Source organism: Astyanax mexicanus, chromosome 23, assembly GCF_023375975.1.
Source record: "Astyanax mexicanus isolate ESR-SI-001 chromosome 23, AstMex3_surface, whole genome shotgun sequence".
Taxonomy (NCBI): domain Eukaryota; kingdom Metazoa; phylum Chordata; class Actinopteri; order Characiformes; family Acestrorhamphidae; genus Astyanax; species Astyanax mexicanus.
Window position 1 is genome coordinate 25,579,272 of NC_064430.1, and position 18,441 is coordinate 25,597,712.

An 18,441-nucleotide genomic window follows, 5' to 3' on the forward strand; every position below is an offset into this window, starting at 1 on the left:
TTTCCTATTTTCATTCTTTCTTTGTCATTTTCGTTTATCCATTTCTACTTCTAAATCTCCTCCCTGATCTTCCCAACATTTTTTTCTTTCTTCTTCTTCTTCTTCTTCTTCTTCTTCTTCTTCTTCTTCTTCTTCTTCTTCTTCTTCTTCTTCTTCTTCTTCTTCTTCATTCATGCTCATAATCTGTATTCTTCCATGCCTTGTACTCCTTTTCCTCTTTCATCTTATTATTTCCATCCTTCTCCTTCTTCTCCTTATATGTCCTTTTCTCTTTCCTCTCGTTCTCATTTTCCTTCTCATCCCTTTCTTTTTTTTCCTCTATCTTCTCTACACTCTTCTTATTCTCATCATTCTTTTTTGTTGTCATCCTTCTCCTCCTTTTATTTTTCTCATTTTCTTTTGGTTCATGTTCTGCTTCTTCTCTCCCTGTTTTTTTTTACTGCTTGTTTTTCTCCTTCTCTCTGCACCTCATTTTTTTTCTCATCCCTCTATTTCTCTTTCTTCTTTTTTGTCACAGTTATTTTCTTCTTTTTGTTGTCATTCCCCTCCTCCTTTTTTCTTTTCCTTTAGTCCTCCATCTGTACCCTTCATTCTCCCTTGAGTTCTGTTTAATGTACTGATATTCCTTCAGCTTCAGGATTACTTTTACAACAGCGCCCTCTATCAAACTCCTGCTGAACAGCGAGTTTCTGATTCTGTATTACTGTGCAGTGTGTGTGTGTGTGTGTGTGAATAACTGTACTCAGCATTGATTAATTGCTAATCTTTTTATTCATGAGCCGAGCGCTATTTACAGTTCATATCCTATGAGCCTGTAATTCAGCGGCGGCTGGGTTCGGACTCATTGACATGTTTGACACGTTTTTACACATAAACAATAATCCATCAGTAATTACATCAGCACGCTGCGGTGATTGATCGCATCAGAGGGCGGATCGGACTGACCGGAATGTTCTGTGACTCTGTGTTTTATCCGCAGCCCGTGGACTTCGAGACCAAGCGCTCGTACACGCTGAAGGTGGAGGCCACTAATTCACACATCGACCCCCGGTTCCTCAGCTGGGGGCCGTTTAAAGACACCACCATCGTGAAGATCTCGGTGGAGGATGCGGACGAGCCCCCCACCTTCATGGCGCCCAGTTACAACTTTGAGGTGGAGGAGAACGCTCCTGGAGGGACGCTGGTGGGACGGGTTCATGCCAGAGACACGGACATCGCTAACAACCCCATCAGGTAGCACACTTTCACTATTCAACTGTGCAAATGTGTTTGGACAACATTTTTTTTTAAATTGAAAGCATTCAGTTCCTGTAATGTAGATTGACTAGATTGACTATATGGAGCAGTGGTCTTAAAACGGTGATCCCACCCCATCCCATCCAGCATCCTGACATCCCTAATGTGTATTTCTGTCACAGAACACAAGCAGATTCTCATAGCAATGTTCCAAAGTCAAAAGTAGAAAGACAGCTAGGTAACTCTGGTCAACCCAACCATGACCGAGCTGGTATAACCACCAGAAGTCCACCAGTAAAACCAATAGCTATCGCTACTGGTGGTCTAAACTTGACCAAGCTAGATGTGTATGACTAAGTATGACCAAGCTGGACAACCAACATGGCATACATGACCAAGTTTGTTGACCTGCAAGATGGCATGACCAAGCTAGTCAACCAATAAGATCAATTGTAGACCAGCCTGACCAGCAATACCAAAATCAAGCTGGTCAACCACTCTTAGCAACAAGACCAATATCAAGCTGGTCAACTAGTCTGAGCAACAAGACCAAGATCAAGCTGGTGAACCAGTTTGACAAACCAGGCCAAAATCAAGCTGATCAACCAGTTTGATTAACAAGTCCCAGGCCAAGCTGGTCAACCAGTCTTACACACAAAAGACCAAGACCTAACTGGTCAACCAGTCCAAGAGACCAGACCAAGAACGAACTGGTCCACCAGTCTAATAACAAGGTCAAGACCAAGCTGGTCAAAAAGTCTAAGAAAGCAGACCAAGAACAACCGGTCATCCAGTCTGAGCAACAAGACCAAAACCAAACTGGTCAAACAATATGGCCAAAAATACCAAACTCATAGACTGGCATCAACAAAAAGACCAGTCAAGTCAAGCTGGTTGACCCACTGGTCTTTTTAATCATGCTGGTCTACAGTTGATCGTATTGGTTGACTAGCTGGGTCATGCTTGGTCATATGAGTTAAGCTTGGTCTAGTTGATCATACTAGTAGACCATCTAAACCACCAGTAGTTACAGTTTCTTCTCAAACAAAACAGAAACAACAGTGTATTGTTTTTTTTTTAATACACTTGATTTCACAATACACATTAAATTAGAATCTGTCTAACAGTACTTTTGTCCATGTATTATAACTAACAGCTAAAATTAACCAAACATATCTGGAGTGTGTACATTTGCTTCCTGGCTGAAATCATTGCTTTTCTGCTCTCGTTCTTTCTCTGCTAGATATTTAATCCCTCGCTACACAGACTTGGAGGAATTCTTCACCATCAGCCCCGAGGACGGCATGATAAAGACCACAAGGCAACTGGACCGCGAAAGCCAGGCTTGGCACAACATCTCCGTCAGCGCTACAGAGATTGGTAGGGCTTTCTCTTTGTTCTCCAGGGTTTTCTTAATGACAGAGTAGCTTGGAGTTCTTCTCATTCTTTCCCTCCCAAAACCAACCAATCCCTCGCTCCGCCCGCTCTCGCGCGGTCAAGGCGTCGCCGGGCCGGAGCCTGACTTCAGGGAAGCCGGCCGCAGATTGCCTCTGCAAATCATCCCTTCGGTTCAGAGCTGGGAATGCTGCTCGCCTCAGAAAAAGCCCTATATTTACTCTCCCCGGCGCTCTGCAGGGAGCGGCTCGGCTGCATCCAGCCTCGCATTTTCTGATTTTTCTGATTTCGGTCTGATTTTCTGCGAGTCTGTCAGAAGTGCCTCCTTTTTCTCTCCATCCTCTGATAATTTGATGCATCTAAAATTCATGTCTTGAGCTTCCGTGCATCAAATGGCCTCTTTTGTAATATGAATTGCGCTTTTGTCTGGAAACATGATATCACTGCGTTCCGCTGCCTTGATAATTTCTGATACAAGATAGCGAGGCTTGTATTGAGTGCACAAAAAAAGACCACATGGGGGCTTTCTATTACTGCTTCTGAGTTGAGTTTCCAGGGTTAGCTTCAGTTTGGCTCTTACGGCTGTTTTCAATGGGGCATTTTGAGGTTTGTGTAAAACCTAAAAAAAATGGATCCAAACTGGATCCAGTTGCAGATCTTTTAATGTCTAATGAATTGGAAAAATTGAGACGGATTGTGTTTGTTGAAAAATCCACTGGTTTCAGATGGTTTATGCTTTCCTAGCCTTTGATGGTTGGTCAACGTATTGGAAAAAAGTTGGTCATCCAAGCAAGAACAAACCTAATACTGGTAATTTAGCTGAGTAACCAGCTAAATTCTAATGTTGACCAACATAATGTAGTTTTCATTTTTATTTTTATTGTTTTTGTCATGATTGACCACTGTGTAGACATATTAATTTATCTTTAGACACTGGAAAAATGGAATTCTATTTATTTTTTCAATATTTTCATGAAATGCATGATAAATGGACCAATGGAAATGATTCGATTTGCAATAACATTGTTTTACACTGACATAAATTCTTATTTTTTTTCTTCCTCTGTAAAGTTACTGTTTTTAGAAATTAAGATTAGGTTGGCTACCAATTATGCCTAAATCAATGATGCCAGTGAAAAACCAATAATACAGTCAAACCATAGGCCCCCAAAATTGAGTCCTGTTTTAATAATCTGTTATTAAAACATTAACAAGTGTGTCTGTATTGGGGTTAAAAAGAAACTAAATAAAAATATAGAGTTATAACACAAACATGATATACAGTTATATCATCTACTTTGTTTGAATTATGATTTACATTGATATTTACTACAGATAATTATTTCTAATTGTTAAAAGCAAGCAATTCCTCTGTGTCTTCTCTAATTTTAACTTTCAATCAACACTACTGCATGTAACCTCACTGTTACAGATGTTCTCAACAGTGTGTTTAGGTGAAAAACTGAATAAAGAAAGCATAAACTATCAATGTATTTTTTTCTATATGTTTTTCAGCATTATTTACAGCTCTTCTTTGATTTCTCTCTGTTTTCCTTGCAGGCGGACATCACCAGGATGCGAAGGTTCGCGTCAACATCAAAGTCAAGGACGTGAACGACAACGCCCCCGAATTCGCCACTCAGGAAGAAGTGTTCATGTGTGAAAACGTCTCCCCCGGCACAGTAAGCTTACAATTACACCCTTCCCCGAGTATAAACACACAAGCTTTTAGCCCAATCAGAGACAACATTTTAAGGATGCAGAGCTTTCAGAACTCAAATAATGGAAAAAAAAAACAAGTTCATATTCGTAAAGTTTTAAGAGTTCAGAAATCAATATTTGGTGTAATAACCCTGGTTTTTAATCACAGTTTTTTTTCATGCATCTTGGCATCATGTTCTCCTCCACCAGTCTTACACACTGCTTTTGGATAACTTTATGCTGCTTTACTCCTGGTGCAAAAATTCAAGCAGTTCAGTTTGGTTTGATGGCTTGTGATCATCCATCTTCCTCTTGATTATATTCCAGAAGTTTTCCATTTGGCAAAATCAAAGAAACTCATCATTTTTAAGTGCTCTCTTATTTGTTTTTTCTCCAGAGCTGTATAATCAATCATCCATAATAAGTAGTAAAGTATTTACATGCTGTTATAAACTCTATTTCACAGTGATAATAGCCATAAGCATGTGTAAAAATTATGGAGCATATATATATATATTTAGAGTTAAAATTGTAGTCTAGAAACAGTTAAAAAGCAGATAATTAATGCATTCTCTTAAATGTTCCATTAATTTAAGTCACCTGTTCACGCTGAAGTTATAGAAATAGCCAATCAGAATAGGGCACATTTACTTGTGGGCACAGTTACGAGAATAGGAGAGGGTTGCAAAAAAAATGATTTTATTCAGATAACAATAAAACCACTGAATATGGTTGGACCAATAATTGGACCAAAGGGGCTAAAACACTGAATGCAACTTAATAATATATATATATATATATATATATATATATATATATATATATATATATATATATATATATATATATATTTTTTTTTTTTTTTTTTTGTTAAACAAACCAGTATTTCCCTTCAGGTTATGCCTTTTTAATCATAAGGGATTAAGAGAGATTTGATAGGTATATCTTTATTGGGTTCATAAACCACAAAAACACCATAAATGCACCTGATTAAAGCAATACAAGTAAAATATGCACTATAAGCCCATTAAACATGATGTGCTGACCTGATATAACCCGATCACTTCCTCAGATTATAAAGACGGTGAGCGCTGTGGATAAGGATGAAATGGCACACCGCCAGCACTTCCACTTCAGCCTCGCCCCCAAGGTGGCAAACAACCTCAACTTCTCTCTGAAGGACAACAGAGGTGAGTGCAGCACACACACACACACACACACACACACACACACACAGCCTTGCCTTCGACAGGTAAGGTTAATACCTCAGCATGGTGGCCGTGAAACAAGGCCTTTAATTCCAGATTAGATTTCTGACTGGCTTTTCTCCAAGAAAAAAAAAAAAAAAAAAAAAAATGCACATTCAGACCAATGACGTAATGCTTATTCAGGTTTATTCTAATGTTGTATAAAGCTAATTACAGGTAGAAACGTTCCCTAACCACTGATTTTATTTTTATTCTGTAGATTCTAGTTATAAGTTATATAGAGTTTTATATAAAAACACATGGACAACATACTTCCTGTAGTGTATTGCAATCTGTCAGAATGAGCAAGTGGATGATTTTGAACATTAAAGAGCATTATAGAGCATTATAGAGCACCCCATATGGTTCTTATAGTGTATTACACTCAGTCAGAATGAACATGTGGATCATATAAACAATATATAGCATTATAGAGCGCCCCCTATTCTTCCTGTATTGTATTACAGTCTGTCAGAATGTGTGTTTTAATGATTTTGGACAATAGAATATAAAACATTACATAGCTTCCTCTATATAGCCTTCTCTGATCTTATAAACATTACAGAGCATTATAGAGTGCCCCCTACGCTTCCTGTAGTGTATTACAGTTTGTCAGAATGAGTGTGTGGACCTTACGGACATTATAGAGCATTGTAGAGTGCCCCCTATGCTTCCTGAAGGATACTACAGTTTGTCAGAATGAGTGTGTGGATCTTACGGACATTATAGAGCATTGTAGAGTGCCCCCTATGCTTCCTGAAGGATACTACAGTTTGTCAGAATGAGTGTGTGGATCTTACGGACATTATATAGCATTGTAGAGTGCCCCCTATGGTTCCTGTAGTGTATTACAGTCTGTCAGAATAAACATGTGTATTATGTAAACAATATATAGCATCATAGAGTGCCCCCTATGGTTTCTGCAGTGTATTACAGTTTGTCAAAATGAGCAAGTGGATTATAAAAACAATACAGAGCATCATAAAACACCCCATACTCTGTAAGAATGAGTGTGTGGATCTTATAAACATTATAAAGCATCATAGGGTGCCCCCTATTGTTTCTATAGTGTATTACAGTCTGTCAGAATCAGTGTGAGGATCATATGAACATTATTTAACATAATAGAGCACCCCCTATGCTTTCTATAGTGTATTACCGTCTGTCAGAATGAGTGTGTGGATCATATGAATATTATATAACATACTAGAGCACCCTCTACACTTCTTGTGGTGTATTACACTTTGTCAGAATAAGTAAGTGGATCATAAAAACAATATATAGCATCATAAAGTAATTCCCTATGCTTCCTGTAGTGTATTACAGTTTGTCAGAATGAGTGTGGGGATCTTATGGACATTATAGGGATTGTAGAGTGCCCCCTATGCTTCCTGTAGTGTACTACAGTTTGTCAGAATGAGTGTGTGGATCTTATGGACATTATAGAGCATTGTAGAGTGTCCCCTATGCTTCCTGTAGTGTACTACAGTTTGTCAGAATGAGTGTGTGGATCTTATGGACATTATAGAGCATTGTAGAGTGTCCCCTATGCTTCCTGTAGTGTATTACAGTTTGTCAGAATGAGCGTGTGGATCTTACGAACATTTTAGAGCATTGTAGAGCGTCCCCTACGCTTCCTGTAGTGTATTACACTTTGTCAGAATGAGTAATTGGATTATAGGAACATTATAATGCATTGTAGAGTGCCCCCTAGGCTTCCTGTGGTGTATTACAGTCCGTCAGAATGAGTGTAGGGATCAAATTAACATTATATAGCATTGTAGAACGGTTTTAAAAATGAGTTTATAGATCGTATCAACATTATAAACCTTGTTTATTCCAAAATGCAATATTTATTTTCCTGTTTCATCCTATTTGCACTGTTGTGGACCAGTTTTCCCAGTCCGACAGATGCTATATTAATTTGAAAATGCCCCCATCATCCTCATATAGTCGAAAGTCTCTTTTCTGTGGTTAATTCACCAAAATTCACTCATATTTCACTCTAATCACGTCAGAGCCGGTGGGTTCATGGTCCAGGCAATGCTAGCATGATGATGAGCGTTGTTTCTCACCCACTTTCCCTGGCAACGTGGCGGAGATTCTCCTCCCCAGCTGCTGTAGGGGCTCAGAGCCTGGCTGTGCCCTGAACCCAGAGGCCCAGCCTGGTGCCCGCTGTGCCCGGGCCAGGGCGGGCAGGCGCGAGGAGCTCCGGTCGTGCCAAGCCGTGCTGGCACTGAGAGGGAAAGCTCTGGCCGTGGGGCTAAGGGGCGACATGGTACACTGAGCGGAGCTCAGATGGAAAGAGTTATAAGGGGAGTTTAAAAGAGTTTAAAAAATGTTCAAAATCAGTTTTATAGTGTTTGTAAGTTGGGTGGTTAAACCCAGCTCAGCGAATTTAATGACTTGTGGGTTTAGAGACTTCCTTTAATCGTTAATTTGTAAACGAGTGCATCATGAAACAATCCCCTTTACTGTTTCTCAAATACAATGTACAGATATTGCAATAAAGAAAGAACTGTGATTAAATACATTACCGTGCAATAAATACAAAGTAAGCAATATATTAAATTGAATGTACTTTAAGGCTGGGCTCTGTCCCAATATAAATACAACCCTAGTGGGATACAAAGGGAAACACAGGTGTAATAGAAGATGGACAGGCCTGAGTAGACTGCTGAGAAAAAGTAAAAAAAAATATATGTATATATATTATAATAAATATTAAAAAATAACAACACATTAATCTCTGTAGAAAAAGACCACCTGAAAGCCTTAAAATCATTCTTGTGATGTCCCTAAAAAAATGACATTATATTTATACAACTCTCATTTCCAATTTTTTCAGTGTTCTTAAATTCTTACTAATGGTATTGTTTTGATGTTTCCATTTTATTAAAGGTTAGATATTCTGGTACTAAAAAAAATATTAAATAGACTCTCTTAATTCAATTCAATTCAATTTTATTTATATAGCGCTTTTTACAACAAAGGTTGTCACAAAGCTGCTTTACAGGAAAAACAGGTCCACGCCTCTTATGAGCAGCACCACAGAGATGCCAATTTTATGGTGACACAGTGGCAAGGAAAAACTCCCTTTAAGAGGAAGAAACCTTGGAAGGAACCAAGACTCAGTCCGAGGAACCCATCCTACTCGGGTTGACCCGCTCAGTACAAACAAATAACAAACAAATAACAGAACAAAACAGTACAGAACAGAGAATTAATGTGAACTATGGCTAATATAACAGGTACTAATTTATGAATATAAGAATGTGATGGGCACAAACTATAGAGCTATGGCTAATACAGAAACAGATACTGAGTGTGTTAATGGTAATCAGTGCAGGGTTGCAGAGCCGGAGAACAACACAGCGGGCAGTGGAGAGCCAGGCTGGGAACATCAGGAACAGGGCATCTCCATACATGTAAAAGAGATAGATAGAGAAAACAGAAAGGAAAGGAAGAGAAACAAAAAGCAGAAGTTAGAAGGGTTGTGTAATAATTCAGATGAGTAGAAGGACAGGGCTGATTCCTGAAAGCTGGAACCACAGACGGACACATCCAAGAAGACCGGCCGGCCAGGCGTCTCAGCACAGAAAGATATAAAGATAGAGAGAGAGAACAGAGAGGGGAGGGTAGAAAAAGGGGTTAGAATGGTTTTATAAAACCCTGCTGGAGTGGGATGGGCACTTGGCAGCAGCAGCTCTCTTAGACTTAGACTTCTCTTAATTTGCACACCTTCAATTCATACGTAGGTTTCAAATTGTCAAAAGAATGTTTTATGGGTGTTAAAACTACCTACAGGTTAAAAATAAGTCATGTAAAAGCTCAATATTAATGTGGCTACTAATATCATTGAGTCATAATGTAAAGTATAATTTAAAAAAGTGATTTATAATACGTAATACTTGTAGAGTCAGAAGAGTCTGGTTTCAAACCTGACTTTTTTCTTTAATATCAGTGTTTTTTGGATGACACTGACCTGTAGGCATCCTCTACAGATGTTTATAGCAGTAGGATTATATATATATATATATATATATATATATATATATATATATATATATATATATATATATATATATATATATATATATAGGCCATCTTTCCACAAACACACTATAATGAGAGATACAGTAATTGTGCAATTAACATGATGTTTCAACATCATATACAGAGAATCAACAGTTAGACTCTTAGCCGTGTCATTAGTGCATCATTAGCGAGTGTGAAATGACCCTGTATCTATTAGAGCTCAGTGACAGAGCCAGTCAGCACATCCCTATTATCACTGGCTGGCTATTAGAGAGGGAGAGAGAGGGAGAGAGAGAGAGAGAGAGATAAAGAAAGAGGGAGCATATAAACTCAGTGACTAATGCCTAAAGCATCAAGAGCACTACAGCTGTGTCAAGACCAAAACCAAGCTCGTTGCTAGCTTTGGTTCTCTTCCTGGAAACATTATTGTGTTAGCTAGCTCATTGCTAAGGTTAGCTAGCTCATCTCTAACATTAGTGTTCTACCCAGTAACTGTAGTGTGTTAGCTAGCTCATCGCTAAGGATAGCTAGCTCATCTCTAACGTTAGTTTTCTGCCTGGTAACTTTAGTATATTGCCTAGTTCATTGCTAAAGTTAGGTCGTTTATTACCTAGTTTAGCTAGCTTGTCGCTAATGTTGGTTATCTCCCTGGTAACATTTGTATGTTAGCTAGCTCATCACTAAGTTTAGCAAACTTGTCACTAGCTTTAGTTCTCTTTACCTGATAACATTGTATCAACTAGCTCATCAAAAGATTACCTAGCTTGTCGCTAAGGTTAGCTAGCTAGTCACTAACATTAGTTATCTCATTGCAGGTTAATTATCTCCCCAGTAACATTAGTATGTTAGCTAGCTCGCTAGTTTCCACTTACTCTTCTTGTGCTTTCTTTCCAGATGTCTGGAAAAATAAGACATGGCATCCAAGGCCATGAAAATGCTTCCCCTCTTATGCAATAAAAAGGCTCTCTTTTGAGACTACTTAGTGCACTGTACCTCATGGTGAGAGATCATTAACTGATAGACATGGTTCTAAGATGCAGTCTTAGACCTTATTTTTCCAATTGACACACTTTGATGTTAATCGACAGGTCATTCTACGAATTGCTTATACCATCTAGACAATGCATCTTTATCGTCTTTAGTGACAAATCCAGTTTCTATTTGGGATCTGAAAACAATCGTGTTTGACTATAAAGGCTATGTTGCGAGTGCTTCCATCCTTCCTTTGCTATGGAGCGACCCACTGTCTCAACTGCTGGTGTGATGATCTGAACTGAGGAGCTTTCGAAATTGTTCAAAATTTGGTTACCCCTAGTAGTGAAACGAGGGACTCCAACAGTTCAGCCATATGGGGTGTTATAGCAAGGCTTCCAACTTGCTCATTCACCCCATTTTTTTCCCAAATTGAGAATTTATGGGATTAACTGGAACGTCAGCTTCGGTACTCTCCATGAGGGTAGAGCAGGATCTACAGGCCCAGCTGTGGCAACATTTGTGGGTAAACGGAACATCTTAATGATGCCATATGGACCATGAATACCTCTACGCCCATTCATATCTCATCTTGTATCCAGGCTAGAGGACGCCCAACATGGAAGGACAGACAGACACAGAGAAAAAGAGAGAGAGAGAGAGAGAGAGAGAAAGAGAGAGAGGGTGTGTATCTTCTGTTTGATGTGTTTTAATGAGAAGGGAAATGAGCATGTGTTTTTTTAGTGGGTCGGTTCTGAAGCCAGCAGCAGTGTGAGCCGCTCCGATTAGGCTGCTCAGATTGACTGGCTTTATCATCGGCCAGAGCAGCCTTTCACTCGGATACAGATGTGAAGAGTTCTCGCCCACTCGTTTATCTCTCGCGCCATTATGGCCTGCCTGGCACGGACTGCCACCATCGCCTTATCTCCACGACTTAATGAAAAACCATACACAGATTATACACCATCATATTCACCCCCTATCAGATCAATTACACTCAAAATACGTTGAAAACAACACATGTTTACAAGTGCGGTGATAGATAACACATTAACAGAGGCCTGCTATCTGTGGCCCCAGAAACACCTGGCAACTTACTTTTTACTTTTACTCACTGGTTGCCACTTTATTAGAAACACCTACATTGTCTTGTGCTTTCACTCACTGCACACTTTATTAGAAACTCCCACAATGTATTATCTGATTACGCTTACTTTCCACTTACATACATTGTGCTTCCACTCACAGGCCACTTTATTAGAAACACCTGTGTATGTGTACCCTTACCATCTTATACCACTCACTGACCACTTTATTAGAAACATCTACAACATAGTATGGGATTACACTCACTTTCCACCTACATACTATGTGCTTCCAAAGTGGTGACCTCTTTTATGGAAACACCTACTTTGTCCTGTGCTTCCACTCACTGGTGGCCACTTTATTATAAACACCTACTTTTTCTTGTACTAGGAATACCTACCATAACTTGTGCTTCCACTCACTGGCCAAATTATTAGAAACACCTACCATTCTGTACTTCTATACATTGGCCCTTTTATTAGGACCACCTTCCGTACCTTGTGTTTCTATTCACTGATGGCCACTTTATTATAAACACCTACTTTTTCTTGTGCTTCCACTCACTGGTGGCCACTTTATTAGAAACACCTACCACTCTGTACTTCTTTACACTGGCCGTTTTATGAGGACCACCTAGTTTATACTTTTATTCACTGGCCAAATTATTAGGAACACCCACCTACATTTCCTTGTGCTTCTATTCACTGGTGGCCACTTTATTAGAAATACCTGCCAACATAACTTCCGCTTCAAATCATTTGCCACTTTATTAGAAACACCTAGCACTCTGTATTTCTTTATATTGGCCATTTTATTAGGAACACCTGCCTACATTATCTTGTGCTTCAAATCATTTGCCACTTTATTAGGAACATTTACTTTGTCTCATGTTTCCAATCACTGGCCGATTTATTAGGAACAGTGCTTCCATGCATTATTTGGAACGTGTTTCCATTATACAGCACAGTAAAAGCACAGTTCTTTTTCATAGGTTTTTTCCTATAAATTGCCCAAAGAAAGTGCCTAACGTACATAAACTGTGCACGGAGCACGGCCTACCCGTCCGCTGTCACTCGGCTGCGGTGTTTACTACTCCGAGTGGCTAAAAGTGGCTCGGTGAGCAGTGTATAACAGCAGGAGCCCCAGAGGAGCCATCCACAGTTCAGATGTGACTGTCCTCGCAGTAATCTTGCAGACAGAATATGATATAGCATTATACGATGAGGTGAGGCCGCCGGAGCCTTCCCCGGGTGTCACGCCGTATAAGAGCTGTAGGCGTGTCATTAGAGCACTTTGCGTTACGGAGCCGTCGAGGCCAAGAGACAGAGGGTGCCTTGGAGAGGGAAAATTACAGAAGCCACGGGGCCTCTAAATGAACTCGCTCCATCTCTGCTCCAATGGTGACCTTGTGCCCAGGGAAGTGTGTGTGTGTGTGTGTCCTGGCATCGAGCCAGCCCATCCCCGGCCTCCGCCAAAGCCAATACAGCCACCTCCACCTCCACCTCCGCCGCTGCTCCGATTACACTTCCAGCAGCAGATAAATGTCCGCTGTATTAAACACGAATTTAATACTCACCTTATTGTACTCACCACTGTTATAATCTCATAACTCCATAACCTTTAAAAATGGCACCTGCCCTTTACACTGTGTGGGCATTTCCTGATGAACAGAGCCATAGAAATAGTCCATATATATTTTTGATATTACTACGTGAGATTATCAACTTTTCTATTCAGAGCGCTGCCTTCTGATGACAGAATATAATATATATATATATATATATATATATATATATATATATATATATATATATATATATATATATATACACACTACAGGTAGTCTATATTTCATGTTCAGTGGAGTGTTTACTGGTAAATAACTTTATAAAACATTTAAAAAGCGCAAAGGTCACTGAGATCGTCTACCTGTAAATATCTCTACTGTATATAGCATTAGAACACTAAACCCAAATAAGCATAAAGTCAGTGGTCAGTGAGAGTGTCTACCTGTAAATAACTATTTATATATAACATTAGGATAAATTAACCCAAATAAACGTAAAGTCAGTGGTCAGTGAGAGTGACTACCTGTAAATAACTCTACTGTATTTCACATTGGAATAAACCCAAGTAAACATAAAGTCATTGATTAATCAGTGAAAGTGACTACCTTAAATTAACTCTATATAACATTAGAATAAATAAATCTAAATAAACGTAAAGTCGGTGTTCAGTCAGTGAGAGTGTCTACTTGTAATAAAGTCTATGTAACTTTCTAATAAATAAACCTAAATAAACATAAAGTCAGTGATCAATCAGTGAGAGTGTCTACCTGTAATTAACTCTATATAACATTAGAATGGATGCAAATACACTACGTTAGAGGTCAGTGCGTTAACTCCATACATAACATCATATTAAATAAACCCAACGTGTCTACCTGTAATAAGTTCTATATAACATTAGAATGCTAAACCCCCCAAAAACATGAAGTCAGTGGTCAGTGAGAGTGTCTGTAATTACCTCTATTGTATTTTATATTGGAATAAACCCAAGTAATCATAAAGTCAGTGATAAATCAGTGAGATTGTCTACCTGTAGACACTTACTATATATAACATGAGTCTGAATAAACCCAAAAAAAAAACATCAAGTCACATGCACAGATACTGTTACTGATATATATATATATATATATATATATATATATATATATATATATATATATATATATATATATAAACTGAACCCTTCCTCTTCAAATGAAAATATATACATTATCTAAATATCTGTATTTTTGTCTTTGGTCCTGAAGAGTAACTGTTTATTACACTTTGGGTGTATTGACAAATATCTTTCAGTTATGATTACTTATCTTAGTATCTATAATTACATAATCATTGTGTGAAACCTTGTATTTTATATGCATTCAGACAGCACAGCCAACATCATGGTGATCCGGCGGGGTTTCAGCAGGGTGGTGCAGGACATCTACGAGCTCCCCATAGAGATCAATGATAATGGAATCCCCCCCATGAGCAGCACCAACACCCTGCTGATCCGGCTCTGTAGCTGCGACAGTAAAGGAACTTTCCTGTCCTGCAACGTGGAGCATCTTGTCCTGCCGGCTGGACTCAGCACCGGGGCTCTGATAGCCATCCTCGCCTGCATCGTCATTCTGCTGGGTAAGACCACCTGCAACAGTCATAATATAGTAATAAAGTAGTAATAGCATAAAATTGTGCATGTCTTCTGCCTATAGATTCACCTTTATGGTGCACAGATGTATGTGAAGCTGAGACAGTTCTATCATTTTTTTACTACAAGAAATACCACATTAAATATTCAGTTCTGGACCTTAAATCCATTTTTATCTTTTGGACCTACCAATGATTACAAAGTCTTGGATTTAAAACTAAAACCAATGATCCAGATTTGATGACTTCTGGTATCAAGGATGGCTAAAATAAACTTTCCTTCAATAGACAAGCTATAGTCAGTGAGAGTGCCTACCTGTAATGAACTCTATATAACATTAAAATAAACCCCAAAAAACATAAAGTCAGTGTGAGTGCCTGTACCTGTAATTAATGCTATACAACATTACACTAAATAAATCCCAATAAGCATAAACAAGCCATTGGTTAGTGTTAGTGTCTACCTGTAATGAAATCTATATAACATTAGAATACTAAACATAAACATAAATAAACAAAAAGTCAGTGAGAGTGTCTGTACCTGTAATTAATGCTATATAACATTATACTAAATAATTCCCAATAAGCAAAAACGAGCCATTGGTTAGTGTTAGTGTCTACCTGCAATTAACTCTATGTAACATTAGAATAAATAACCCCCTAAAAACATAAAGTCAGTGGTCAGTGAGAGTGTCTGTACCTGTAATTAATGCTATATAACATTATACTTAATAATTCCCAATAAGCATAAAACCATTAGTTAGTGTTAGTGTCTACCTGCAATTAACTCTATGTAACATTAGAATAAATAACCCCTAAAAAACATAAAGTCAGTGGTTAATGTTAGTGTCTACCTGTAATTTCTATACCTGTATAAACCATTGGAATACTAAACCCAAATGAACATTAAGTCAGTGGTCAGTGAGAGCATCTACCAGTAATTAACTTCATCAATAGACAAGCTATACAAGTCTCTAATTGACCACCAATATGGTTGAGCTACAATGGTACAAGGAGCTACAATGGTTTCTGTAGTCAGCAATAAAGTTTACACTGGTGGTTAAGTCATGGGCACCTCTTGGCTGTAAATTCTACTACCTTGTACAATTGAGATTTGGAAGATCCAGAAGATCTATAAGACCAGGATTGGGCGCCTCAGTTGGTTACCCAAGTTGTTCTTGATGGTTATTGCTTGAATACCAAATGAATCGTCAGCTTGAACTTGACTTGACCATAAGAAGTAGTGATAAGTCTTCTGAAGCTTCTGCTCCACCAGAACACTAACTCTTTCTGTTACTCTTTGTGACGATTCACAGCGATCGTGGTGCTCTTCGTGGCTCTCCGGCGGCAGAAGAAGGAGCCCCTGATTGTGTTTGAGGAGGAGGACATCCGCGAAAACATCATCACCTACGACGACGAGGGCGGTGGCGAGGAGGACACCGAAGCGTTCGACATCGCCACTCTGCAGAACCCGGACGGCGCCAATGGCTTCCTGCCACGCAAGGACATCAAACCAGAGCTGCAGTGCTCCCTGAGGCCTGGAATGAGGCCGGTGGCGAACAGCGTGGACGTGGACGATTTCATCAAAACCAGGATTTCTGACGCGGACAACGACCCGACCGCCCCACCGTACGACTCCATTCAGGTCTATGGCTACGAAGGCAGAGGCTCCATTGCGGGTTCCCTCAGCTCTCTGGAATCGGTGACTACAGATTCGGACCTGGACTACGACTACCTCCAGAGCTGGGGACCGCGCTTCAAAAGACTTGCCGACCTTTACGGCACCAAAGACTCGGCCGACGACAACTCCTAACGACCACTTTTGGGTTTTTTTGGTTCTTTTTCGAGGGTTTTCCTTTGTCGATTCTTCTTACACCTTGCTCCCATCACTTCCACTAACTATGTGTACTGTGTGAAGTTTACTATAAGTATTCAACGAGTTCATTTACTATTTATAGTAAACTTTTTTAGGTTGTTTCGTTCGCTTGTTACGAGTATACGCATCGGTATACTGCAGAAACGGTAGAAGATCATTTCTTGTAGGGTACGATTGGAAGATCCGAAGATCGGAAGTTGAAAGAGATAGGAATGGGTACAAAATCAAAAAATTTAAAAAGAAAGAAATAAGAAAAACAATGATAAAAGGAAAACGTGAATAAAAAAGAGACACCTCTGCGGGATGTACGGAAGTTCAAAGAAATGTGCGGCGATGTCATTTAAGAACAAAAAAGAAACGCAATGTATTTCACTTTCCTTGTTCGTAAGGTGGGTCACAGAAAGACGTGGAAATGCTGATACTGTGAATGAGCTCACAACGGAGAAAAAACAGTTGCCTTATTATAAACGAAGAAAAAAAAAACACAAGAAAAAAAAAAAAAAAAGAAACAATGTCAGCAAACTCAGACTTCTGTCTTGTCTCTTCTGTAGCGCCTCCTACTGGCCATCGGAGGATCTGCCCAAACAGGACAAAACATCATCGTCTAGTTCTTCTTCCTCTCGTTCTTTTATTTGATTTTCATTTCATTTTTTTGTTCTTCTTTTTTTTTAAATAAAAAGACCCTGAAGTTGGATCTAACAAAGGCAGACAAAATACAAACAATAGAACAAACAGACAAACAAACAAACAAACAAACAGACAGACAAAAGCCAACAAACAAACTTCCCCCGCTAACTTCTTCGGGCCGACGCCACCGGCGAACAATCACAGAGAAAGACACGTGAGCTCAAAAAAAACGCCTTAAATTCACGGACACTCTTGCAGCGCAGTGCATTTTCTTTTTGTAACTTGAAAACTATATCCTAAAGCAAGCTAAAGTCCATATAACGTATGTACAGAACAAATGTGCAGATATGTCTCTTGAGGATCAAACTTGCGCCTATTGGTTCATGTTAAATTTTGTTTTTTTATGATTACTATTATTATTATTATTATTATGATTATCATTATTATTTTTTCAGTCTCTTCATTTCTTCCTTTTCTTTAACGGCGTATATTATTATTATTATTCTCCCCTGTGAGAAAAATAGCAATCTGTCCTGTCGCAGTGAGAAACAGCTAATTTCTATGTCAATTTTATGGTAACTATTTGTACAATTTTGAAAGTTCTTATTTTAGTATACATACGAATATCAGTATTTCAACATGTAAGAAACTGTTACAGCATCACACTTATATTTTATGAACATTGTACTGTTGCTTTATTATGTGCTTCAATCTACGAAGCGGAAAACTTTGAAATAAATGCTCTTTTTATAAAATAATGGTGGTGATAAATCTGTGAGTCTATGAGTGCGTGGAAATTTCTCGATTTCTCGAGTGAGCATTATTCTGCTGAAAATATTCAGTTCATTGGGCTGTGTTAGTGTCCCTTGTATCACTACTAGGGGTGACTGATTGTTGTATGCAATGTTATCAATGTGTAATTAGTGTCTAATTAGTGTCTAATTAGTTAACTGAATTCTAGGGCTGAACGATTAATCATTTTTTTATTGAAATCATGATTTCAATGGACACTATTTTTTAATTGCAGAAGCAGCGATTTATATTAGCTAATAGCCTGCCAGTG

At 38.8% G+C, this 18,441-nt stretch overlaps 1 protein-coding gene across 2 annotated transcripts in view; it reads left to right on the forward strand.

Moving 5' to 3' along the window:
- Window positions 1-18,136, forward strand: part of cdh11 (cadherin 11, type 2, OB-cadherin (osteoblast)) — a 256,020-nt gene extending 237,884 nt beyond the window's left edge. Inside the window, exons 8-13 of one of the 2 annotated variants that reach the window (XM_007259778.3) lie at window positions 980-1,233; window positions 2,480-2,616; window positions 4,192-4,313; window positions 5,405-5,522; window positions 14,612-14,863; window positions 16,192-18,136. In XM_007259778.3, coding sequence (XP_007259840.3) covers window positions 980-1,233; window positions 2,480-2,616; window positions 4,192-4,313; window positions 5,405-5,522; window positions 14,612-14,863; window positions 16,192-16,688 — 1,380 coding nt within the window. In that variant the 3' untranslated portion in view covers window positions 16,689-18,136. The remainder of the gene's footprint in view (window positions 1-979; window positions 1,234-2,479; window positions 2,617-4,191; window positions 4,314-5,404; window positions 5,523-14,611; window positions 14,864-16,191) is intronic. The other variant, XM_049471152.1, reaches the window with a different exon arrangement.
- Window positions 18,137-18,441: the final 305 nt, after the last annotated feature.